General features: G+C 46.9%; 1 protein-coding gene across 2 annotated transcripts in view; it reads left to right on the forward strand.

Moving 5' to 3' along the window:
- Window positions 1–1,199: 1,199 nt before the first annotated feature.
- Window positions 1,200–25,690, forward strand: part of PEX6 (peroxisomal biogenesis factor 6) — an 846,859-nt gene continuing 822,368 nt past the window's right edge. Inside the window, exon 1 of one of the 2 annotated variants that reach the window (XM_069608918.1) lies at window positions 1,200–2,747. In XM_069608918.1, the coding sequence (XP_069465019.1) occupies window positions 1,326–2,747 (1,422 nt within the window). In that variant the 5' untranslated portion in view covers window positions 1,200–1,325. The remainder of the gene's footprint in view (window positions 2,748–25,690) is intronic. The other variant, XM_069608917.1, reaches the window with a different exon arrangement.

Consider the following 25,690-nt stretch of genomic DNA (forward strand, 5'->3'; position numbering starts at 1 on the left):
GTTCAATTTATATCCAGAGACACAAGCAAATTGATCTATGGTAGACATAAGTGCTGGGAGGGAAGATTTGGGATCTGATAAGTAAAGTAGAATATCATCTGCATAGGCAGTGAACATAAAAGTAAAATCTTTAATCGTGATACCCTTAATGCCATCATTGATGGTAATACTTTGGAGTAAAGATTCTAAAGCTAAAACAAAAAGGAGTGGGGACAGTGGACAGCCCTGTCTAGTGCCTCGTAAGATGGGAAAAGCTTTAGTGAAGGTGTTGATAAAAATTCTGGTTGAGGGAGATGAGTATCATACATGCCAACCCTCCTGATTTAGGCGGGAGACTCACGATTTTTTCATTAAAAACAGTGCTATTTTTTACTGTAGAAAATAGAGAAAATGCATTCTCCCGATTTCGGTGCTGAAATCTCCCTCTTCAGGGCTTCGGAATGTTGGCATGTCTGGAGTACTGAAGTGATACTAATTTGATAAAGGTAGGGCTGAACCCGTGCCATAACAGAGATTGAAAAAGAAAAGGCCAAGAGACTCTATCAAAAGCTTTTTCAGCATCTAGAGCAAGGAGGAAAAGAGGATCACTAGAAACTTGAGCATGTATAAGAGTATTGAAAAGAATTCTTGTATTGGATGAGGAAAACCTTCCTTTAATGAAGCCTGTTTGATTAACGTTAATTAGTTTATGCATAATACCGTCCAAACGACCGGCAATTATTTTGGCTAAGATTTACAATATTGTTGTTCTAACAGACTATGTCAGTGTCCTGTTTCTTACTTTTGAGACCTTTCCAAAACCTTTTAGGTGCACGCTTGTTTTTTCAGCTTATTTGGATGGGAGTCAGCCTGTTTTGGGCTTGTTTTGGGAAGGCATTCAGCGTATTTTTTCCTCCCGACCTGGCAACACTGGTTATGAGAGACACTCTGTTGTTACACGCTCTCTATGGTCCATGCTCTGGAAGCAGCGCCTCTGTTATGAGAGACACTCTGTTGTTGCGCGCTCTCTATGGTCCATGTTCCGGAAGCAGTGCATGTGTTATGAGGGGCAGTCTGTTGTTGCGCGCTCTCTGTGGTCCGTGCTCCGGAAGCAGTGCCTGTGTTATGAGAGACACTCTGTTGTTGCGCGCTCTCTATGGTCCATGTTCCGGAAGCAGTGCATGTGTTATGAGGGGCAGTCTGTTGTTGCGCGCTCTCTGTGGTCCGTGCTCCGGAAGCAGTGCCTGTGTTATGAGAGACACTCTGTTGTTGTGCGCTCTCTATGCCCCGTGCATGTCCCTTGACAGCCTCGCACCGCGCGCAGCTGCACTCTGCCCCCTTGTAAAATGGCGGCGGTGCCGGTAGAGCTGCGTCCCCTGGACCCTTTCCCCTCGGACCCGCTCTGCGCATTGCTAGGCCCCGGCAAGCTGTCGGAGGCTGTGGGGCAGGGAGGCGGGGTGCTGGCATTGAGGGGACGCGGATCAGGCGGCAGGGAGGTGCTCGTGCGGGCGGCGCCCTGGGTGGAGCAGGGTGACCGGGGGATGGGTAGGGACGGCGGGAAGGACCCACGGGAGCCTGACCGGGAGCTACTCATGGTGCCCCGTGCTCTGCTGCAACGCCTCCCTCCGCCCCCTGTGCGAGCTCGCCCGGTGCCTCGGCCTCCGCAGCTCTCCTGGGCTCTTCTCGGTTCCCGCCGGTGTGGTGGTACTCTGGCGCTGGGACCGGGCCTGGTGCGGCGCGGGGAACCCGGCCCCGGAGACCTCCTGGTGTTGGAGACGCGGCCGGCCTTGCAGGGGCTACTGGGGCCACGCACACGCCTGGCGCTCACAGAGATTAACCTCCAGGGGAGGGAATGCTCGGTGCCCGCGCCGCCGTCGCCTCCCCTGGTGTCCGCCTTCACTGTCCCCGCCGGAGCTTCGGGCAGGCTGCGGGCCGTGCCGGTAGATGCAGCGGCCCTTCTGCGCTCTGGTAGGCTGCGGGAGTTGGGCACAGCTTTGGGACACTGCCCGGATAGGGCGGCTGCGCTGTGGGTGAGCAGGCGGTGCCTACGTGGTCTCGGACTCTTCCACGGGGAGTGGGTCTGGGTGTCGCTCGAAGATGGGGGGAAGACTTTCCCGAAGTTGTCGCAAGACGAGGGATCATTTAAAATTAATCGGGGGTCACAAAATGCGAGGTCGTTTGCAGAGATGCCAGGGTTAGATGTGGAGGTGTCCCTTCGAGGCGATCCGAGGTGCGAGAATGAGGGGTCACCTATGATGCTGGATCCTGTGCAGTGGCCTTGCGGGGAGATGGAGGCCAGGGAAGCCCTGGCATTGCTTCAAGGGGAGCTGGGGGATCCCGGGGCTATAAAACATTTTCCCGAGGCATCTGCGGCCGAGGGGGAAGGAGAAATCCGGAGAGTACTGGCGGCCTCCGGTGCGCCTCTTCCGAAAGGCTCCACTTGTCTCCAGTCAGCAGGGCAGGTGGAGGACCGGGCGGCAGCAGCCGGCCAAGCTGGGTGCTCTGACGTGGATGTACCGGTGTTGCAAGATCACAGTGTTAGGCACTTGGCAGTGGTGCTGGCCGCGGACCTCTGCCTGGATTATCCACACAACCAAGTTAACATTGGGGACATTTGGCAAGATTTAATAGAGGGCAGTGACCAGGAACTCGGCTTTGGGCCCCCGGAGTGTGCGTCCTCTTTGCCTGATGGAATGGCGCTGATCTCCCCTGCTCTCTGCTTAAATATGTCTGGAGACGTCGCACCTGGGAAAGAGCTGCTAATCCAGGTGAGTCAGCCTCTGCCTTGTGTGTGACCTCCCAGGTGGCGATACTGGAAGCAGCGAGTGGTAGCACATAGGGAAGTGGCTCATTCTGATTAGTTTCAGGTTTATAGAGCAGTTGGGACCCGTCACTGAATTGGAAGTGTGGAGGGGGTGAGGTGTAGAGCAGACAGAATGCCCATGAGGCGTTCCCTTTGCTCTTTCCCTAATAGATGGATTCGCACATAGAATGGCGATTTTTTTAGCAAATTGTGTGGGGAAATCGAAATTTAAATAAAAACAACGGAGGCATAGATTTAGCAGTAAGCCTCTTTACTGTTCTGCCAGCAGCAAAGAATGTACATGAACAATCAATAGAAAAAAACAAGTAAGGCACTTTATAACCTGGCCCTAGTGCATCTGCTCCCCATTGTCTATAATTAGCACGTGTAGGAAACGTCTTCTTTGCCACAATGCTGAATCTTCAACAACCAAATGGCGTAGAAAAAAGTATCCTTGAGCAGCTCAGCCTCTTCACAATATGTTAAGGTGTGGGAAAAAAACAACGTTGAATTACGTTTGACAGGGAGGATATATCTACGTCTCCGTTGTTAGGTAAAATTACGATTTTCCCAAACATCTTGCTTAGAAATAAACATTTTAAGTCTAGTTACGGCGGCTGTGATTTTGCGCATTTACCGCCACCTGCGAACATGCAAGACCGGTTTAAAAAGAAACTCCTTGAAAATGCAATCGCTAGACCATCAGCTGACTGTAAAATCTCTGACGTGAACCTTCTGCCAGGTAAGTCTTAGATGCCATGGCCCCTCTGGAGGAATGGGCTCTGAAAATAGTGACTCCAATCTGATCTGCTAATGTTCTCATAAAGATCAACTGATCTTGGAGCACTAACTTTCTCATGCTTTTGGTACCCCTGATCTTGGATATGGTTAACTGAAGCTATTCCGGTAAAGTGGTGATTTGTAACCCTAAAAAATCTATTTGACTAAGTTGGATTGGAAGTGAGAATTTGACGAACCTCGGCAGACTGGATATTGAGATTTGTAAGTAACTGGACGCTGTCTCACGTGATTGGGACATCAACAAGATGTCCGCCAGCTAAATTAATCTGATATAGCAAACTTGAAGAGCAATAGCCACAGGCTTCATCAATTTGGTGAAGTGGCAAGGGGCTGAATAGATCCAGAATGGAAAGGATATAAACTCCCATTTCTTCTTGTTCCAGAGAAATTATAGGAACCCTTCTTGCAGGCTTTGAATATGTATGGTCAGATCCATGAGGTCCACTCCATCTTGAAATGGTTGTATTGGAGAAACCCACTGTCTTCTGAGATCGATGACGGGTCTTCCTCCAATTTCCTTTTCACCAGAAATCTTTTGCAGACGAATACTGGAGTATGAAGGTAACCTGTTGAATCATTTCTTTCCTGAGCAGGCCCTGCACCACTAGATGAACTAAACTTGCATTCTCTGTGGAGAAATTCTGTATGGCCTATACAACTCAGGAATCATGAGTGATGGTGCACCAAAAATGGAAAACCCCAGTAAATATACTCCACCTTTTTTCCCCGAGTGCGATCTTTCTCTGCAGAAACACCCGTGGGTTGACTGCCTGGACCGCCATACTCTTGCACGCTGGGCAAAGAAGGTAGCCAACTGGAAGGAATCTTGTGCTTGTTGAGAAGGGCGCCACTGTCCATTTTGTCCTTGGTGAATCCGGTCGGGTAAGCCACCCCGTCCTCTTCCTGCCCTCTCAAAAACACAATCTTCCCCTCCAAAACTCCAGGAGATGCCAGAGCTTTTTGTAAGGACGTGTAAAGTCCAACTTATTTGAAACTATCTTTTATGAATTTTTTGCCAAACAAATTTGTTCCGGCCCCAGGAAGCTAGATCTGCTGCTAATGATTCCCTTTTACCTTTCTAAAGCAATGGCTGAATTAGCTTTTCCTGGAAAACGCATCTCTTTTGAGCCCACAGTGCGCCAAGCCTCCTTCTTCCATGGCCACCACCTCAGCCAGATCAAATATTTTTGTAAGCATCCCTGAGAACTAAAATCTTGTCTTGGCACAGTTTGAGTGCTCTATCTAGACTCTTTTTGGGCAAAACAGTCGCTGTGGGGTATAATGCCTGGGGCACTCGGACTTCAATTTATTTTTTCTCTTGTTTTTTCTTCCAGTGGTTTCTTAAGCCTGGCTTCTAAGTACCCACATGAGGGAGAAGAACCCATGTCCTGGTCCTTGGATGAGCCATTTCAGAAAAGTCGAGCAAGGGGAAGAACCTGAGTGTCCAAAATAACCTGCAATGTCTCAGATGCTTCATTCGCAGGGGAATCATATCCCTCACCCATAAGAGGCACAGAGCATCGCTATGCCTTTTTTTGGCCCTCGGAGAACAAAACCAGGTGTGCGGAATCATACTCTACATCCGCGTCACTTCTGTAGGACTAAGTAAAAGCCAGCTCCTGTTTCCTTTTTGTGGTCCATAGCTACCCCTTTTCTTGTGAGTAACTAACTTTTTTTTCTTGTTCTGCTGAGGCACACGCCACCAATTTCCTCTTAGCACCACCATAGGACTTATGTACCTTGCTCTTGTCATTCCTCGGGTCTGGAAAACTGCAGACCAAAACTACTACTCAGTTTCGGGAGCTGGAGCAGGGTGTAAGTTAACAATTTCTGATTCGCAGAAAATGAAAATGTTGTGGACATGTGTAGAAAGAGACTAGACCGCTATTAACAAGAATGTATCTAAATCGTCAATTTGGGACTGAGCTTTAATTGACGTCCCCTCTAGTAGACTGGAACCTCTTATTCTGCCACTCTGGATCTGCAACATGACACTGTGAGCGTCAGCCTTGCTCGTAGAACTAGAAATGGGACAAGAATACCCCGCGCATGCGTAACAGAGGTTTATGTCACGCACCCACCAAAAGGCACTCAGTAAAACATGCAAACAATGGGATATACTGAACAATTTAACAAAAATAAAACTAAGAATCCTCAAACAATAGCATACACAGCTATATAAGAGAAAACATCCTGTCTACATAACTGGCTGGCAGCAGGTAAGAGGAAGACGTTCCATGCACGTGCTGTTATTTAGATCCTGTTAATGAGGAGCCGGTGCACCTGGGCAACGTTAAAGTGATTTACTTTTTTTCACCCCTATGGTTCGTTCATGCAAATTATTTGCTGCTGGCAGAACTCCAAAGAGGTTACACAAGAAGATTTGCGCTATCAGAATAACATATTGGTGGGCTGCTGCTAGAAAAGGTGTAAAGGCCTAACCTGTAGCCTACAAACAATTGGAGTGGTATGGTAGTGCACTCAGGACTCTTGCGTATGGCCTAGATGCCATGAAATTACTAATGCACCCTGATTATGAGTGAGCATATTAGTTATCCAAATAATGACAAATATTTGACAAATAATGCTATTTATTGAAAGTGTGTTTAATGTAGACAAAAAGTGGTGTCCAAGGTTGGATCTTTTTAATGTTTACAAAGCCAAAAGTAGGAAATTCGCTGCCCTTAAACCGACACATGTTTCGACCATAGTTTGGACCTTTTATCAAGGCTGGGCTACAACATGATTAAAACAAATTGTACGACAATTTGGAACCATATGATTGTATCACAGCATATATATCGTAATTGTATACATATGATTTTCAAGCGAAAAGGGGGTGGCATTTAGGATCGGGGGATTGGTGGATTTAAAGAATAAAGCGGAGAAACTAAAGCAAACTATGAGTAGCGATTGCACACTTTGGTATATAATCCATTTCGAAAACATTTAAGGTCACTACTATATTTTAAAACGCACTGATCAGTCTTACTGCTTAGTAAGTGTTGGTATTGTACCATATATATAAATAAAACAAAAATCCTGGTCTAGTTGAAGATGGACAACACAAATCCTAATCCATGTATCCTAAAAGCATGCACGATTTGTATTAAATATGACATTGTACTTGCACTTCATGACTCTACTTGGGACATGAATCACACAATTTAAAACATGTAAACATTTCAACAATGTGCCAAGCAACATGCTGGTCCCATGCCATTATTTTCAGGAGTACGGTTGTAATCTAACCGTGGACATTTGAACACCACTATTTTGTATACATTTAAAACACTTCAGGGAAGGGGGTTAACTGCAAAATCGCAGCATCCGGCTAAATCTAATTGAAGGGGCGTACATATTTTCACAGAATATTCTGAGTGACTGCGTGGAGCCTGAGCCAACCAAAGGGATTGGGGCGGGCGTGCGCTACATTATTTTCATCTCACTAAACGTTAACGTGTGTAAAAAGCCAGTTTGCAATGGATTTTCAAGGGCGACGCATGTAAAAATCCAATGGATGCAACGATTTGCCAACATTGCAGAAGAATTTTCAAACCCCCAAAAATGTGGCCACAATATATGCCAGTATGAAGTACATTTTCGTGCCTCCTGCGCCTTTGCACAGTCTGCCTCAATATATGCCAGTATTACCGTAATCCTGTTGGCTTTACATTCATGCCATAGTAAAGAAATATGCCCTGACCGAACCCATCATGTGGGCCGCTACCATGTAGCAACACTCATGATGCCCAGTAAAAAATGCCACGCTACAGTCAAATGATCAGACTGGGCCCACCAATCATTGTTGCCTTCGAGCCTGCCCCCGTCCCCCTACCACGAGGGCTTGGCACACATCCATATTTTCGCCCCTCCAATTGAAAACATTAACCATCTGCCACAGCAGTTTAGTGGCACTATTTTCAAGTGGTGTCCTTCTTGTGTTTGAGCGTAATGTGCTTTCTCTTGTTCTGTTGTACAAGATTATGCACAATCACGTTCGGTCTAAAAACAACTGCTTTGGAATCGTGGAATTGGGTGTATTGCTAGTTAATGTACTTTGGCTTTTCTGGTCACAAGCATACCTCATTTGATAATTCTTGATACAACCTTTCTGAAAGGAAAGATGGAAGATTTTCCCACAGAGCGCAATCATTTCCCCATCTATACAGGTGATGTCCAGTTCTTGTTACCCTTTTTGACGTTTAAGTTCTGTACTGTGAAAACAAACATTGGCAAAGCAAGTAGATTTACTTGATGGACATTTGCCAGGCACTGCCATAGTGGTACAACCTGGCCATAAAATAGCAACTTGGTGAAAATAGTGAGAGCATCTTGGTATATGATGGTGCCTGACAAATACCGGATACCTGCAGTCTAGCCACAACTGTTAGCCTTGTGAATGCTTGTTTATAATAGGATTTTACTTCAAGGGCCAGATCAAATAAACTGTCTGAGGGTACACTTGGTTAAGACCTTTTTATTACACTAGTAGTAAAATTACAATTTAGCCATTCACTCTAGGCAGACTACTTGCATACACTGACAAGCCAAAGTTTAATGGTACTGCTTGATCACGCTTGCTCATACTAATCGCCTGAGGTTCTGTTTTGGACAGGGAGGTAGTGGTTGGTAATGCCCGATTGGAACGGTGCCTTGAGTTTGGGAGCTGTTGATCTCCAGGTAGGGAAGGAGAGTTTCTGCAGGGAGGGTCTTGAGGATGTTCTCAGTATACGATGTGACTTTGAGGGTGACCAGGGTTTCTACCAGGTCCTCTGTCAAGAGTGTCTTGAATGTTGTCCAGGATGTGGAGATGTCACGAGGGGGGGATGTGAGGTGGGTCTGTGGATGCAGAGCTGGTGTCTATGTGCTGGTGAATCTTGCTGATTTAGTAGTTTAAAAAAAAAATTGTATAAAGGTGTTGATGGCAATGGATTTTTCTATAGTGTGGTTGGGTAGCGGGTTGATGCACTGCTTGACTGCTTTGAAGAGGGCTCTGCTTATGTCAGCTTCTGTTATGTTCTGATAGTAGGCCATGGCTGTTCTGATTAATTGGCGCTAGGTATCTTGGTGTTCCTTGATGAGCGCCGGGTTGGATGCAGTCCTTGAGTGGTGCCAGGGTTTCTTTCTTGATGACTCTTGGTGAGGTTGAGTTCTTGCGTGTACCAGGATGCTGGCGGTTTCAGAGGCGCGTGTCGGTCAATGGAGGCTGAGAGTGTGGCGTTCAGTGCTACTAGTCTCAGTTCGGTTGGGGGTGTTTGGTCCATGTGAGGAGGTTGGCGAGGTCTTCTGCGAAGTCTTCCACCAGGAATATCTTAAAGGAACTGAAGATTTGTCAGATGGGCTTCTACTGGAAGTTTTTGACTGGGGTGGTGTGCAGGATGTTGAATAGCAAGGCCAAGTGGTTGGACCAGTACTCCTCCCACAGTTAGGTGGGAGAGGAGTGCTGTAGTGGAGGGAAAGCAGTGCAGTGATGATTAGGTCGAGGATTGGGTCTTTCTTGTGCTGTGTGAGGCTGAAGGCGTCTAAGTCCGAGGAGACCTTCTTTCATTGGTTTGTTTGCTTTGTTGCTTGGGAGGTTGAAGTCGCCTAGGAAGATGTTGGTGTGCGTGAGGGTTATGGTGGTGACCAGGTCGGTGAAGGCGGTGTTGGGTTTGGGTGGTCTGTAGAGGAAATGGAAGGTGACTGTCTGTCGGGGAGAGTGGGAAGTGGCAGGCGAGGACTTCGAATGGGGAGCCAATGCTGTTGACGTCCAGTCTGGTGCAGAGCCATAAGGTCTTGTGGATGACTGCGGCCTTTGTCTAACTTGTTCGGCCGGCCTCTGTGTTGGATGCTGTAACTGTTGGGGACACGGACGTCTAGGATGTTGGTGGAGGTGGGTGTCAGCCAGGTCTTAGTGAGAAAGATGGCATTAAGTCTGTGTGTAGTGATGAGGTTGGCGATGTCTGCTACATGGGTGATAGCTGGACAGACGCTGGCAAGCATCAACTTCAATGTTGTGTACGGTGATGGGGTGCTGATGGGCATGTGGCTGATTTATTTATTTAATGCATTTGTTTGCTAGCATCCAGACCCTGAGTTATCACAGTGCTAGAAGGATTACACTACATTGTTAGGATACATTGGTAAATCGGGTTTTAGAGAATTCTTTCTCTGACAGTGGCTCTCAACTATTATTTGTTAAACCTAGTTTCTTGCTGCAATCCCTACCTGTGTCTTTAAACGGGGGTAGCCTCGGACTCCCTTTCTTGCTCTTACATGAGACACCCTCTCGAGTCATGCCCCCGTAAACAAAAAAGATGCCCCCCCCTTTTTTGCCCCTCTTCCCCATTTCTGACGGAGATTTGAGTCTGACATTTGTCTGTTGCTCCTGCTTGATGAGTAGAATGCTGATGACTCCTTGCAATTTAAGGTAGATATTTGTGAATTTATTTGAATGATCCACGGGCTGGTTCCATACGTGTGTTTTTTTTTTTTTTAACAGCAGCAAGAATTTTGAACATAGAATATCACTCACAATTTTTCCCTTTTTACCCCCCTTTATTATCATTCTCCCCTAATAGTCCATTTTTGTACCTTCTTTTCCCCATGAACCTGTAAAGAGTTGACTTCTGATAAACTCATCCATGCAAACAAGCAAAACGGATTGACCCCCCACCCGCACCACCTTATGGCGACTGACTGTGCATCGTAAGGTGCTGGGACTTATCCGTGTTCTATGGCACGTTTTCTTTCACTCTTTCAAAGCTGCAAAAGAAGAGTTGAAGCATGTATAAAGGGTTTGCAATGTAACTCGTATTAGAATTTGGAGGTGTTTAACCAGCCGATTTGAGAATCTCCTCGAGCCTGACGCCAGAGCAATGAACATTGGATGCATTTGCCTCCTCCTTTTCTGTGGAAGATCCAGGAACATGTTAACCCCTCCCCCCTTCCACCGACTTGATTCATGGTCCATTTACCAAATAGCCTCCTAAAGGTAGTAAATGGAGGAGGCTCTTAAAGTGGCTGCACCCAACTTGGAACACACAGCCAAGACTGTACTGATTTATGTTATGAACTCTTATTTTGTGTGTGTGCTTCCAAACAGCCGATATGTTGGAGTCTTCCTCTATCTAGGCTCTTAGTTAAATTACATATCCATAATTTTACAAACAAACCACACATGGGTAAGTACAACCATGTGAGTTGCAACATTTGGAGATAACCATATAATACATGTTACCATGCACAATTCACCAGGGGCAACAATACAAAATAAAAAAGTAAATAAATCATAATTTGATCAAATGAACCAATATAGTACACATTATATCACAAAAAAGGACCCAAAGGCCAGTGATTTGTTAAAGAAATTATAAACCGAAAACAATGCAAAAATGGCAATGTGAAGTCTCTTTATCATGATGATCTGACCAATAGAAACTAAATGTGGTTACAATAATGTGGATGCTGATTCCACTACGCCCTGAGTAACAACCGGCCCAAGATGGTCTGAGTCTCATGCCGCACCAATTTGTGCAAGTGTCGCCCTGTTGTGTCATTAACCAATGTTATGTGAAGACACCACTGTGCTAGTCTTCGTTGAATATGAACACTAGCTCGTCACCACTACCATTAACATGGTCCTATAAATCATTGCTGCCCACACATCACCCACGCATGCATCACGGTGCGCTAGTGGTGCTAGCTGAAACTGATAAGTGCCTACATGAGCTTTCTCATAAATAACTGACCCGGTTTGGTAAGAAAAGATGAGTTGGCTGTGGAGAGATAGGAAGAGGGGGGAACAGAAATTCTGTGGGTGTCACCCCTCCTCATACCAAGGTTCGTATGTAAGTGATGAACATTTAAAAAAAAAAATTATACATTTCATCATCAAATCAGTTGTGGCTATCTGTTCTATTTGTATGCTGTTTAGAGACACGGGGGGGGGGGGGGCTTTGTGTCTAATTACATAACCATCTGCAGCAGATTTGTCCTCTATTAAATAGTGTTATTAACTCTCACGTGCTGGAGGTTCCGGTATTAAGCCCTACATATATTGAATGCTTATTATTTTTGCGGAGAACCCCCAGCTGCTGTCATTAACGAATGGGTACATTTACATAATGGTCCAGACTGCTGAACATATTTTGACGCAAGATGATAACCTTAAAGCCTTGTTTGCACCCAGAATGTCTACCTTACACCCTTTTAAATGGTTACCTGCTCAGACTGAAGTTCTTCGCTACATATTTATACAATTAGAAAGATTGCGTATTAGAGGGATCAATACATTTTGGGAATTGACAACACTTAAGCAATATCATGTACAAAAGAAGATACTACGAGGGCTTGGAATATTGATCTTGCCGTATTTTGAAAATCCCCCTAGACCAGGGGTCTCCAACCTTTACGTTAGCTAGAGCTACTTGTAGTGGAGGCCAACAGTGGACAGCTACTAGCGGGTGATGTAGGGGTGGGGATATTTATAAACCTCAGAATTTTTACCAATATTTTATTGGCCTGATTATTGGCCCCTCTATAAACAGATGGATTAACATTTGCCTTCACGATTATATTAAGAACTTCAAAAACCTCTTTGTTGCATTGTCATTTATTAGTAGCTGTCTCAAAGACAGATATTTGTTGGCCTACCACACACACATCCTGTAATTTTTGTGTCCCTTCTTTTGCGTTTTATGCAGGCATTCTACATGCTAGGCACACTGTTGTTTTCCAAATGTGCATTTCACACTTGCATAAAAAAAGTAATTTCCAAATTGCTAAAATGCTGCTTGCGTTCACTAGTTTTCTTTGAAATGTTTTTTTTAATCAGACCCCACACATACTGTTATTTGTGTGCCCCTCTGTTTTAGCACATGTTATATTTATGAAGCTGTTATATGCTTGTCAAACGGGTTAATCACAAATAAATACTTCTGTTGTGCTGACATCAGTTTTTAGTAAATTAACTGTGGGTTCATGGGTGCCAACTTTTGATTTTCACTACAGGGGCAGAAATATCTCCACCTCTGCCCTGAATATAAGCAAGCAAGCAACCAACCCATACCCTGGCCACACATTTTATAGCACTTTTTTTTAATAAGGCATTGCAAAAAGTCATACGATTAACAACCTGCTGTTTCCAATATATAACATCTCAGCATTGGTCTGTCAACCTGCTGAGCTACCCTGGTAGTCTTCTACTGTACGGCGTGTCTATGGATCGCTTAATGTACTAAAAGTGGGTGTACCTGTGTCATGGAAGTGATTTAAAGTGGAAATGTAAAGTGTGGAGTTTGGAAAGAAGCCACTTGAAAGCAATTGCATCATTTTTTAAAATATTATTTTGAACATTTCCAGGCGAGCGGCAGTGCTACTGTGATATTTTCATTGCGTGGTCACAATGATCCTGATCATGCTCCAGCCCCTTTGACATCTCTGACAAACAAGCAGCTTGCTTAAGCAAGACAGTGTCGTGGGGGCGCACAAGGCCACTGTGGCACTACAGGCGGCCTGCAGAAGCAGAATGTGATACTGACATCTGTCAGTGAATTTACAAGCAGCTCCACGTGGCACAGCAACCAAGCTCCCTTCCCGCAATTGGGACGGCCAGGGTTCGGATCCTGAATACGGGAAATGGCCACAAAACTTTAAATAATTTAACCTAGTGTTTATTTTTTGGTATCTCCAGTGCGGGCGACTGAATCAGGCGAGCTATTAGTTGCCCGTGATCGACTGTTTGGCGACCTCTGCCCTAGACAGCGTTAGGCAGAATCCCGTGCAGTGCCCTTAGGGACCACTACACACAATTAAGACTACAGGTGGCAATACACGTTTTACCTTTGGTATCCTGTACGGCTATGTTAAAGTGGTAGCAGTAGCGGAGCATCCAGGCTTATCTCAAGAGTATATGAGCAGTAGCAGAGATTACACAAAGGGACCACAATTACTGTGACCCAAAATATAAGTACATTTATTTTTAAACCATTTGTTATAAACATGACACTTCTATTCAAAAACCACACATAAAATACACTACAACTAACCAATTCACTTTGTATGGTATAACTTCAAGGTAAGTACCCTGTGTTTTAGCGGTCCGGTGTTGTGAAACAAAAGACGTTACCGGGAATACACTTGTGATCACTTTTAGACAGTATTGACCGTTCGGTCTTACTAAAGGAATGCGTATCCGCGGCAAGAAATGTTACCGGGGCAAAAACACACTTAGCACCTGAGATACCCAGAGAGAGTTGGGGGCAAGAATCATAGGCAATACTTTTGTCAAGGCAGACAGAAACAAAGAACCCTCTTAGACAGAAATTCAAGAGTCAGTGGGCCGGAGACAGTGTTGAGTGGAACCGGGTTCCTGTTGTCGAGGATCACACAGTCTAATAGTTCACGATTCAATTTAGCCTGGAGTACTTGGATATTGTCAACAGAGTAAGCAAAGTTATAAGAAGGAGGGAAGACGAGGGTGAGCCTTGGAGGCGCAGAAAAGGGATTCACCCTAATTCCTCAAGCAGAAAACAGTACCTTATTCAATGAAGAGGCTGGTGCCACGGCAAATGTTCCTGGTAGTTTCCTGCAGACCCATGGTTCCTGGAGCTTCGATCCGAAGGAGGATGTCTGGAGGGGTCTGCACCACACAGGGCTGAAGCCTGCAGCAGCAACGGTGAATGAAAGGTGTGCTCCTTAAAAACAGGCAAGGCTCTTCAGATAGCTATCCGGACCACCACAGCAGTGTGCAGTGATTTCGACCACGAAGAGGATCCTCTGGCTGTAGAAGATGAGCTGGTTATCCCCACCTAGCTCAAGGGAAGAAGACTCCGGACTGTATAGTCTCTGGTCGTCAAAGGGTACATAGCTCAGGACTGCAGCAGGGCTTCACTGGGACGGGATAGTTGCAGCAGTCAACTTCTTCTCCGCTTCTCTTCGGTTCCTTGTAGTTCCAGTGGCGACTCTGACTTCTAGCCCAAGAGACCTGCCTTTTTATGTGAAACCCCCATTCACACAGCCTGGCTGTCAATCACGCAGGGGGGTTGTCCGGCCCAGACAACCACCTCAGCCAATCATGGCAAAGTGTGACTCTGGTTTCCTAGGATACCCTCTGCAGGGGGTGACTACACCCCTCCCTCATATTCAGCCCACCTAGACACCCAGACGCCTAGAGGAGGGCTTCTTGGCAGAAGCCCGCAAAAAGACAGTGAACAAAGAAGGCAAACCTGGTTTGCCGCACAAAGTAAAACACAAGAAGGACTTTAACAAAAAGAAATGGCGAATAAACTCGACCGGAGCCAAATCGGACTTCTCTCAAGATGAGTTAGGCAGTATATAGAGTATACACAATAGGTACAGAGATACAGTAGCTCAAGCAAACACTGACCAGAGCTTTGGTGTGAAGTATATAATTATTTATTTAAAGACACACTTGTAAATTACACTAGCACACAAAGAGGTAAGTAAATTCAACACACAGTCCCTATTGTATATATACAACTCTAATTATTAGACAAGTCTTAATGAGAAAAACCACTTATTTTCAGACAGAGGTGAGCGCTTAACATATTAAAAAGGGAGGGAAAAAGGCAGAGTTATGAAAGCACACAAATTCCAATAATTTTCAAAGAACCACAGTGAGGCAGGTTAGGCAAAGTCTACTGGGGAGCAAGGAAGTTCAAATGCCAGGCCCACTCTTAGAGAGAGCAAGCGAAATGTGTCCAGGATCACAGTGGGGTTATGCCCAAAGAGTCTTTGTAGAAAGTTCACAAAAGATTGAGATCAAGTCAGGAAAAGTTAGTTAACAGGACACAGGCTAACCCAGGTTAGAAAGTCGAGGATTTACTGTCACCCCGAACGATCTGTCGCAAGGGAAGCCAGGCGGGACACAGTACCTGAAAGTGGGAAGAATGCTCCAGCGGTTGCAAGTCGGTGTTTCGTCCAGAGGAAGAGGAGGTCGTTGCGCTGCCAGGGAAGAAACCAGCTGCAGAGTTTCCCGGTTACAAGGTACCACCCTTTTCTTCGCGGTCGTGGTAAACTGTGGTATTCTAGTTGCCGGGGTGCTTGGCACGGGCAAGATGGCCACGGGATGGTCCAGGAAGGCGAAAAGACGAGCAAACTGGTTATCCCCACCAGTCAAAGGAAGAAGACTCTCCGGCCGGAGATCTCCTCTGTCGTTGGGAAAAGTGGTGACACGGTTCAGCAGGGCTCCACCGGTGGTGTCGTCGTTGCAGGTCGGCCCGGCTTCTCCCCTCCTCGGATTCTTTAGGTCCTGTGGTGACTTCTGAAGTTCCAGTCCCCAAAGCCCTGCTTTTATGCAGAAAACCCCCATTCATTCAGCCTAGCTGTCACTCAAACATGCTATGTGGTGAGCCGGGCGGCCTACCACTTGGGCCAATCACACGAGTGCGACTTGAGTAGCCAAGGCAACTCAGTCCAGGGTGCCTAAGCCCCCTCCCACATCCCCTGTGGTACCCAGACAGAGTGGCACCACTTTTGGAGGCTTCTGTGGAGAAGCCCGCCAAAAAGTGGAACAAAGGGCTCAACTTGGGTTGAAGTCACAGAAGCGAACACAAACGCCATTTTGGAACCAAGTTTCATCAAAAAATACCAACCAGTGAATTTATATTAATTTAATAAACCAGCAGTATGTTCGAGGCTGTTTTAAAAAGTGGTAGCCTTGAACAATGGGAAAATCCCACAGGAATATATTTGCGGTCGAATATAAAAAGTAGTATCCACTGCCACCAGCCAAAACTCGGTCGGGGGGGACTGGACAGTGCCCCCTCGAACAACAGACCCCAGGGCAATCTAATTGCCCCGACCAGTACGTCCACAATATGATGGGTACTGGTTCTGTTCACAATTTAAGACTAGTAAAGCCAATGGTGACTTTACACGCCCTGTGAGACAGTAGTCAGTCCCAGGGTATGGAGTCTGTTTGGGGGTCGCTACGACACCCCTGGGTTACTGCACGGAGGGTGCTGTGTAACTCACATATCAAAAACACATGAAACCTTATGGGGTAAAGGACCCCATAGCCCATAGAACACATACAAAGTCAAAAGAACACCCCAAATCATGTCTAAGAGTGGGAGGAAAAGAGTCTCACTTTTAGCAGGAAAAAAATAAACCACAAAAATCCAGCAAAGCTGCTGGGGGACTCACTAGGTTTGGGAAACTAGCCTTTACAGAGAATTCTCCCTAACACTGAGGAGCGCTTGAATATGGAAAGCGCTGCTAGATAACCCTTAACCCCAGATTTGCCTAAATGTAAAAAAAAGTAAAGTACTGTGTGTGTGTCACATAGAAATGGATCTACATTCTTATCCCTGCACCAGTTGCTGAACCTGTTCCAACGGCAAAGGTACAGAGGGCAGATGGACAAGTCCAGAAGGTCTGGGCACCATGTCCTCCTGGCCCAAACCAGAGCAATTAGGATTGTGGATTTCCCAAACTTCCTCAACCCCCTGATCATATGAGGAATGATGGGGACTGGAGGAAGCGCATACAGGAGTGGAAAATCCCAGTCCACCATGGACACATCTCCTAGATCTCCACTTGGGGGAAATTCCTTGGAGCAATTCTGTTCGCACTTATGGTTGGCCCCAGTCGCGATAGATCCACTTGAGGGGTTCCCCAAATGGTGAAGATCTCCTGAAGGACTTTCTGTGCTAGTTCCCACTTGTGGGAGACTGTGCTCTGCTTGCTCAGAGCATCTGCCATCGTTTTCTGCTCTCCAGCTAGGTGAACTGCTGACAGAGAGATTCCTTTTTGTATCGCCCAGAACCAGAGCTGCATTGCCTCTCTGCACAGTGTTAGTGACCCTACACCACCTCTCTTGTTGAGGTAGTACATTGTCCAGATCCGTGTCCACCTCCCCATTCTCCTCACCTGTCTCCTCCGAGGTACGTACACTAGGATCAATATCAACCTTGCCTGGCTTCTCTTTCGTCCTTGGAACCTTGCCTTTCGGTGTTCTGGTCTTCTTTTCGTGAAGATAAGGTCTGGCCCCTCCGGAGGCCACCTTGACAGAAGAGTGGACCTATCACCGGGGACCCCCAGGGGGCCAGCCTCAGTTCTAGGGAAAAAGCCCGAAGGCGGAAAAAACCCTAGTCCATAGATGGGTTCGGAAGGTGGGTCCTTTAGATGGTACAGTTCGATTGTTTGCAGTTCCAAGATGTCAGAGTTGATGATGTAATCAAGTAATTGATGACAGGAATCCAAGAGACGGGAAACCAAGACAAGTACCAGAACTGTTTCAGGTAGTCCGGAGCAGCACTAACCCACGAATCCGGCGAAAGGTAAGGAACGCGGAGGCGGCAGCACAGCGCCTCCGTGAGGGAAAGAAAGAAAAAAAGAAAGTCAGAAGGACTGAAGGAACAGCAAGTCAAGTCAGAAAGCTCCTGTCTCCGGACGCGGAAAACAACGTGCGCAAGCACTCTCGCGACCAGAGTGACAGGGTGATGTTAGGAAGGTAGCAGTAAGGAAGAAAATAGGGAAGCGGAAGGGTTCAGCAGCAGTTGTAATAGCAGAATACGTGAGTGCCGAGCAGATTGTAGCGAACACGGGAAATAGAATAGTTATGAAATAGGGATAAAGAGAAGGAACAAGGGAATAATGAGGATAAGGAGGTATACACAGATGGCAATAATCCAAAGTAGGAGCGTTGGGAGCGAGGAACAACAGATACAACGCACCGAAAAGTGGGCGGAGCCGGATATATATATGCTTAAGCGACCTGTTGGGCGCCATGTTGGATGAGGACTAGACCGTTCACCGTCTGAACCGCCATCGATACCAATGCTTCCAATCTTGGGTCCTGACAGTATACCCCTTTCCTCTCAGGGAACCCCCCGGCTTGCCCGGGTGAAGGCGATGAAACTTTCTCAAGAGCCTAGGGGCATGAACATGACTCACTGGTTCCCAAGACCTCTCTTCCATGGGATAGCCTTTCCAGTGAACCAGGTATTGGAGTCGACCTCTGTGGTATCTGGAGTCCACCAGGTATGCTACTTCGTATTCTTCTGGAACGGAACGTACCTGGGCTCGACTCTTGCTGAAGGGTCTAAGGAACGGGTCTGCCTTGTACTCTTTGAGTAAAGAGACGTGAAACACCGGATGAACCCTTTTGAGATAGTCCGGAAGTTTGAGTCGAAAAGAGACCGGGTTGACCTGTTGGAGAATGGAAAATGGTCCAATATAACGGGGGGAGAATTTTCCTGCATGAACCCATCTAGGAAGAAATCTAGTAGACAACCAGACTAGTTGTCCTGGTTTCCATGTAGGGTTGGAAGCTCTGCTCCTGTCTGCCCATCTCTTCTGTGATTGTTGACTGAGTTGGTGTGCCTTCTTGGCGAGATCATGAACCTCCTGTAGTTCCTGTATCACGCCGTCCAGAGCTGGAATCTTGGTGGCTGGGGAGCAAAACCCTGGTAGGTGTTTGGGATGAAATCCATACGTGCACAAAAAAGGGCTCATTTGGATAGTGGTATGCAGGGTATTATTATATGCGAACTCTGCTTGAGAAAGGAAACAATGCCATCTCTCCTGTTGGTTGCTGCAGAAACACCTTAAGTACTGTTCCAGGGTTGCGTTTAACCTTTCAGTTTGTCCGTTGCTCTGCGGGTGGTATCCCGAAGAAAGGGCTCTGTTGATACCCAAGACCTGACAAAGCGACGCCCAGAATTTGGACGTAAACTGAGGTCCCCGGTCAGATACAATGGTCTGGGGTAGACCGTGTAGACGGACTATATCTCTGAGGAAGACATCAGCTGTCTCAGAAGCAGAAGGAGTTTGTTTAAAGGCAGAAAAATGGGCCAGTTTGCTAAATGAATCTACTGTGACCATAATCACCGTCATGCCCTCAGAAGGGGGGAGATCGACGATGAAATCTGTAGAGATATGTTCCCATGGTCGTGACGGTAAAGTATGTTGTTGTAAAAGTCCGAGTGGTTTACCGGTTCGGTACTTGTTTGAGGCACAGATTGAACAGGAGGTAACATATTGATGTACATCAGTCTTTAATTTTGGCCACCAAAAGCCTCTTTGCAAGAGTTCATAGGTCTTTCTGATGCCTGGGTGACCCGACAAGGGGGTATCATGGCACCACGAAAGGACGTGTTTCTGAAGATCTTTGGTGGGAATGAACAGGGCGTTACCATGATAATACAGTCCATCCTTGCCTTGGATGACTGAGGCGGGTAGTCTTGCACCGGACTGATAATGAGGTATCAGATCTCGGAAAAATGAGACTGTGGAAGCTACGATCTTGAGATTTGGGAAAAGGTATTCATGTTCATTGTAGGTTCCTGAACCGTCTCCGATACTCCGGGATAAGGCATCTGCCTTCTTGTTTTCTGAGCCCGGGATATAGGTTATTATGAAATCAAACTGTAGGAAAAAATATGCCCACCGAGCATGTCGGGCATTGGTGCACTCCATTTGTTGTAGAACTCGGAGATTGCGGTGGTCTGTTCTGATCACGAAGGGATGGTTTGCGCCTTGTAAAAGATGTCGCCATTCTTGGCAAGCTAACTTGATGGCTAAAAGTTCTCTCTCCAAGACGGAGTAGTTCCGTTCACTACTGGTGAGGGTCTTCGAGAAATATGCCACAGGGTGTTCATTGTCATCAGTTGTTTTCTGCAATAGGATGGCCCCTACAGCTCCTATCGAAGCATCCGTCTCCAGGATGTAAGGTATGGTCTGATCTGGCTGTATCAAAATGGGAGCGGAGGAAAAACATTCCTTAAGAGTCTGAATTGCTCTCCTTTGTTCATCTCCCAAGGTAAACTTGACTCCTTTCTTGAGAAGGGAAGTGAGAGGAAGCACTAGGTTGGAGAAGGTGGGTATAAATCTTCTATAAAAGTTGGCTAACCCTAAGAAGCTTTGTAGTTCCTTGATAGTGCTGGGTTCCCGCCACTCCATGATAGCCTTAACCTTAGCTGGGTCCATCTCAATGCCTTCCCCTGACAAAACGAATCCCAGGTAGGATACTGAAGTGGTCTCGAACTTGCATTTTTCTGGTTTCACCAAAAGTTGGTGTTCAAGAAGACGTTGGAGTACCTTTCTCACCAGTGACCTGTGCTCGTTTAGTGACTGAGAGTATACTAGGATATCATCCAGATACACCACCACCGAGGTAAACAACATGTCTGAGAATACCTTATCCATATACCTCTGAAAGACAGCGGGGGCGTTGACCAGGCCGAATGGCATCACCCGGTATTCGAATAATCCGAAAGGAGTACGAAACGCGGTCTTCCACTCGTCGCCTTTTCTTATTCTTAGGAGATGGTAGGCGCCTCTTAGATCCAGTTTGGTAAAATACACGGCTCCTTGTACCGCCTCCAAGATGTCTCGGATTAATGGCATAGGATATCGGTCTCTGATTGTCACCTTGTTAAGCCCTCTATAGTCAATACATGGACGCAGTTCGGAGCTGTCTTTCTTTGGTATAAAGAACAAGGAGGCTCCACAGGCTGATCTCGACTCTTGAATGAGCCCATTTTGGAGATTAGAGTCCAGATATTCTCGTAGGATCTTCCTTTCTGGGAGAGACAGAGGGTACATCCGCCCGAAAGGAATCACTGCAGCAGGTACTAGATCAATGCCGCAATCTTCTGGTCTGTGCGGGGGTAGATTCCGAGGTTGGGTGTCTATGAATACCTCAGAGAATTCGTGGTATTGAAGGGGAACTGAGGCTATGATTGTTGGACTCGGTGTAGGAAGCGGTTCTGCTTTAGGATGAGTGGAGGAATCCATGTGGTCCATACAAGTTGACTGACAGAAGAGTGAGTTGAAGCTCACTCTATTAGCCTTCCAATCAATGTGAGGATTGTGTTTCCTTAGCCATGGAATACCGATGACCAGAGGGAAATGGGCGGCTCTGATCTGATCAAAGACCAGATATTCCGAGTGATGACTCATCTCCATTCTTAGTGGTACTGTTTCTGTGGTGATAGGACCTGATGACAGTGGTACACCATCTACGCCCTTTACTGGAATGGGAGTTATCTTACGTTTGGTAGCTATGTGATGTTCTCTAGCCCAGTTCGCATCCATGAAGTTACCTGCAGCTCCACAGTCTAACATAGCAAGTATCTCTATGGAACTCGAAGGAGACAACCATAACTTGACTTGGAACACCATCAGGTTGTTTTCCTCAGGATTGTTCATGGTTCTTGAGTGGTTGCAAGGGTACTTGGCACTTCCCCCGAGACTTCCCTTGCCATAGATCGGGGGTTGTAGTTTTCCTTCCTCCGGGGTGGCACTTCCGGACAGTTTCTCAATAAGTGTTTGGCGGAGCCACAATACATACATAACCCGGTCTCTCTTCTTCGTTTACGCTCTCCCGGCGTAAGAGGTCCCCTGGTAATACAGATTTGCATGGGTTCTTCCGAAGGGGTGCGATTTGCATGGGTTCTTCCGAAGGGGTGGTGATCCGGGTTGCTGGAGAAGGGTTCGGTAGACTGAGAGAATGAGGATTGCTCCTAAATCGTCTTCTTTCTTGCCGTCTCTCAGTTAATCGGAATTCGATCTGCAACGCTAAGGTCATCAGTTCCTGACAAGATACCGGTCGGGCAACACGAGCTAACTCATCCTTGAGCTCGTCGTGGAGTCCTCTCCGAAATATCGTTTGTTGGGCTGAGTCGGGCCAGTCTGCCTTAGCTGCCAGTCTCTGAAAGCGGGCGATGTAAGTCTGGACGTCTGTGTTTCCTTGTTCGACATCCAGGATGGCTTCTAAGGAGGAGTATAATACCTCTGGTCTGTCAAATCGTTCCTTGAAGCCCTCTATAAAACGATCGTAATCAATCAAAGAAGGGTCATTTCTGGCAACAAGAGGAGTGGCCCAAGCCAGAGCATTTCCGGTGAGATTGGCGATGATGAATCCAACCCTAGATCTTGCTGATTCATAGGCATGGGTACGGAAGGCAAAATACACACCACAGGCATCAAGGAATTCCTTCATTCCTCCCGGGTAACCGTTGTACTTGCCAAAGGAAAGGGGCATCGCAGGTAGGTCTCCGCGGTCATCTCTATGAAGGACTACCTGCTGGCGGAGTGCTATGTTCTCTGTCCTCAAGGCTTGAACTTCGACTGTGAGATTCTGCATTGCCGCTACCAGTTCTTGGTATTGTTCCAAGGAAGCCATGTTAGGGTTCGGGCGTTGTATTCTGTCCAGATCCGTGTCCACCTCCCCTTTCTCCTCACCTGTCTCCTCCGAGGTACGTACACTAGGATCAATATCAACCTTGCCTGGCTTCTCTTTCGTCCTTGGAACCTTGCCTTTCGGTGTTCTGGTCTTCTTTTCGTGAAGATAAGGTCTGGCCCCTCCGGAGGCCACCTTGACAGAAGAGTGGACCTATCACCGGGGACCCCCAGGGGGCCAGCCTCAGTTCTAGGGGAAAAAGCCCGAAGGCGGAAAAAACCCTAGTCCATAGATGGGTTCGGAAGGTGGGTCCTTTAGATGGTACAGTTCGATTGTTTGCAGTTCCAAGATGTCAGAGTTGATGATGTAATCAAGTAATTGATGACAGGAATCCAAGAGACGGGAAACCAAGACAAGTACCAGAACTGTTTCAGGTAGTCCGGAGCAGCACTAACCCACGAATCCGGCGAAAGGTAAGGAACGCGGAGGCGGCAGCACAGCGCCTCCGTGAGGGAAAGAAAAAAAAAAAGAAACAGTCAGAAGGACTGAAGGAACAGCAAGTCAAGTCAGAAAGCTCCTGTCTCCGGACGCACTCTCGCGACCAGAGTGACAGGGTGATGTTAGGAAGGTAGCAGTAAGGAAGAAAATAGGGAAGCGGAAGGGTTCAGCAGCAGTTGTAATAGCAGAATACGTGAGTGCCGAGCAGATTGTAGCGAACACGGGAAATAGAATAGTTATGAAATAGGGATAAAGAGAAGGAACAAGGGAATAATGAGGATAAGGAGGTATACACAGATGGCAATAATCCAAAGTAGGAGCGTTGGGAGCGAGGAACAACAGATACAACGCACCGAAAAGTGGGCGGAGCCGGATATATATATGCTTAAGCGACCTGTTGGGCGCCATGTTGGATGAGGACTAGACCGTTCACCGTCTGAACCGCCATCGATACCAATGCTTCCAATCTTGGGTCCTGACATACATGGCCACCGGGTTGTCTGTCATTATCAGGACTTTCTTTCCCCGTACAGAGGGCAGAAAAGCCTTCAGCGCAAGTCTGATTACCCTCCGCCCCAAAAGGTTGCTATGTTGTTTGGACTCTGATGGAGACCAATGACCGCTCCTTGTCAGATCGTTGGTGTGGGCTTCCCACCCTGTGAGTGAGGCGTCCATCATTACCATTATCTCATCTCTGGCCATGGTTGCCAAAAAGATTCTCCCTTGAGAATATTGTCTTTGCAAGCCCACCACAGAAGGTCCTGAGCAACTCTGCCAGGAACTTGCAGGTGGTCCGACATCTTGCCTAAGAACTGAGACCACTGAGTCCTGAGAACCCATTGGAGGGATCTCATTCTCAGGCGAGCCTCTGGAACCAGGAAAATGCAGGTTGCCATGAGACCAAGCAACCTCAGAAAATCAAAGGACGGAAGATGCTGATGCTGGGCACTCTGGAATTTGGTAACCATCTGCAGAATGTGTTGAGCTCTCACCTCTGGTGGCAAGGCTTTCCCCGAGGAAGTATCCAGGACTGCTCCAATAACTTGGAGTCTTTGGGATGGTATCATGTGGGACTTCTTGAAATTGAGGGAGAAGCCCAGTCTGTGGAGCGAGTGTTCCAGTTTACGCTGAGATGTTCCCGGTCTTGCTTGGGTGAAGAAGCCCTGATCAGCCAATCGTCCAGGTAGGGGTAGACGTGAATTACCCCCTCCCCTCTCATGAGACTCGCTGCCATCAACTTGGTGAAGACCCTTTTGTCGGAGGTCAGCCCTAATGGCAGAACTCGAAACTGAGAACCGCGAACCTCAGGTACTTTCTGTGCTTGTGATGGATAGGCAGATGAAAGTAAGCATCCTGAAGGACCAATGACACCATCCAGTCTTGGAGTTGGAGAGCCTGAAGGATCTGAGAAAGGGTAGCCATCTTGAACTTGTCCTTCCTGAGGAACTTGTTTAAGTCCAAGATGGGTCTCACTTCTCCGTCCTTTTTGGGGATCAGAAAATATGGGTACTAACCATTGTTCCTCTCCGCTACAGGTACTTGTTCTATTGTGCCTTTCTCTAGTCAAGATTTCCTGCACAAGGAGTGGATCCAAATTTTGACAGTTGTTTCCCGGTGGATGATCCTGAGGCCATTTTTTTTTAAATGAAAGGCTGTAACCTTGGGCCACACTGCAATGGTTACCTGGCTACCCTCTGATTTCGGGCACAGGACCCTACCCGCCCAGTTGCACACCCCTCACTGCCCCCCGGCAACCCTTGCACTTTGGTCTGTATCTTTAACCCTACAGTCACCTTACCTGCACTTTTGCACACCTGCTGTTTGCACTTAGACCATGCATTTGCTGGCCGCACTTGCACAGCCTCCTCCCTTGCACTTGCGCAACCTCAATGTCACTTGGTCTAGTTAGATCATTGTTTCTGTCCTCCCTCTGTTCTCCCTTCCTTGCCTCGTCATGCCTTAAAAGACTTGTGTATAGGAACATTACAAATGCCATATCATATCACAGTTTCCAGTGCCCAAGCATCTGAAGTAATGCCCCGCCATTCGTTCAGATACTGAGAAAATCTTCTGCCTCCCTCCGGGGTCTTGTGGGTCAAGGTATCAGAGTGGTTTAGTCGCGACTCCAGCACCGGTTGAGAATAAAGTTGCAGCTGCTTGGGCTGATTTAGCACCTCTCCCTCTTTCACCACGAGGGAATCTTCTCTGACCCCTTTGACTGGCTTGTCCTCTTCCTCTTCCAATTGAGGAGTAGAATTGAAAGGACTTACCCCTCCAAGCAGATGAGCTTGAATAGGGTTGTTGAGGTTGTCTAATGGCGGCACTAAGGAATTTAGCTGCCGCCTTTGTGGTCTGCAGGAAGGTCTTTACTTCCTTGCAAAGTTTTTATTTACTGCAGCTGCAGTTTCTGGGGTCTCCCAGTTAGCGGAGACCTTTTCTTTAGTGCCTTGTGGAAAGGTAAAATTGTGTCTTTC

The sequence above is a fragment of the Ambystoma mexicanum genome, chromosome 4q, assembly GCF_040938575.1.
Source record: "Ambystoma mexicanum isolate Mex_15411 chromosome 4q, UKY_AmexF1_1, whole genome shotgun sequence".
Taxonomy (NCBI): Eukaryota; Metazoa; Chordata; class Amphibia; order Caudata; family Ambystomatidae; genus Ambystoma; species Ambystoma mexicanum.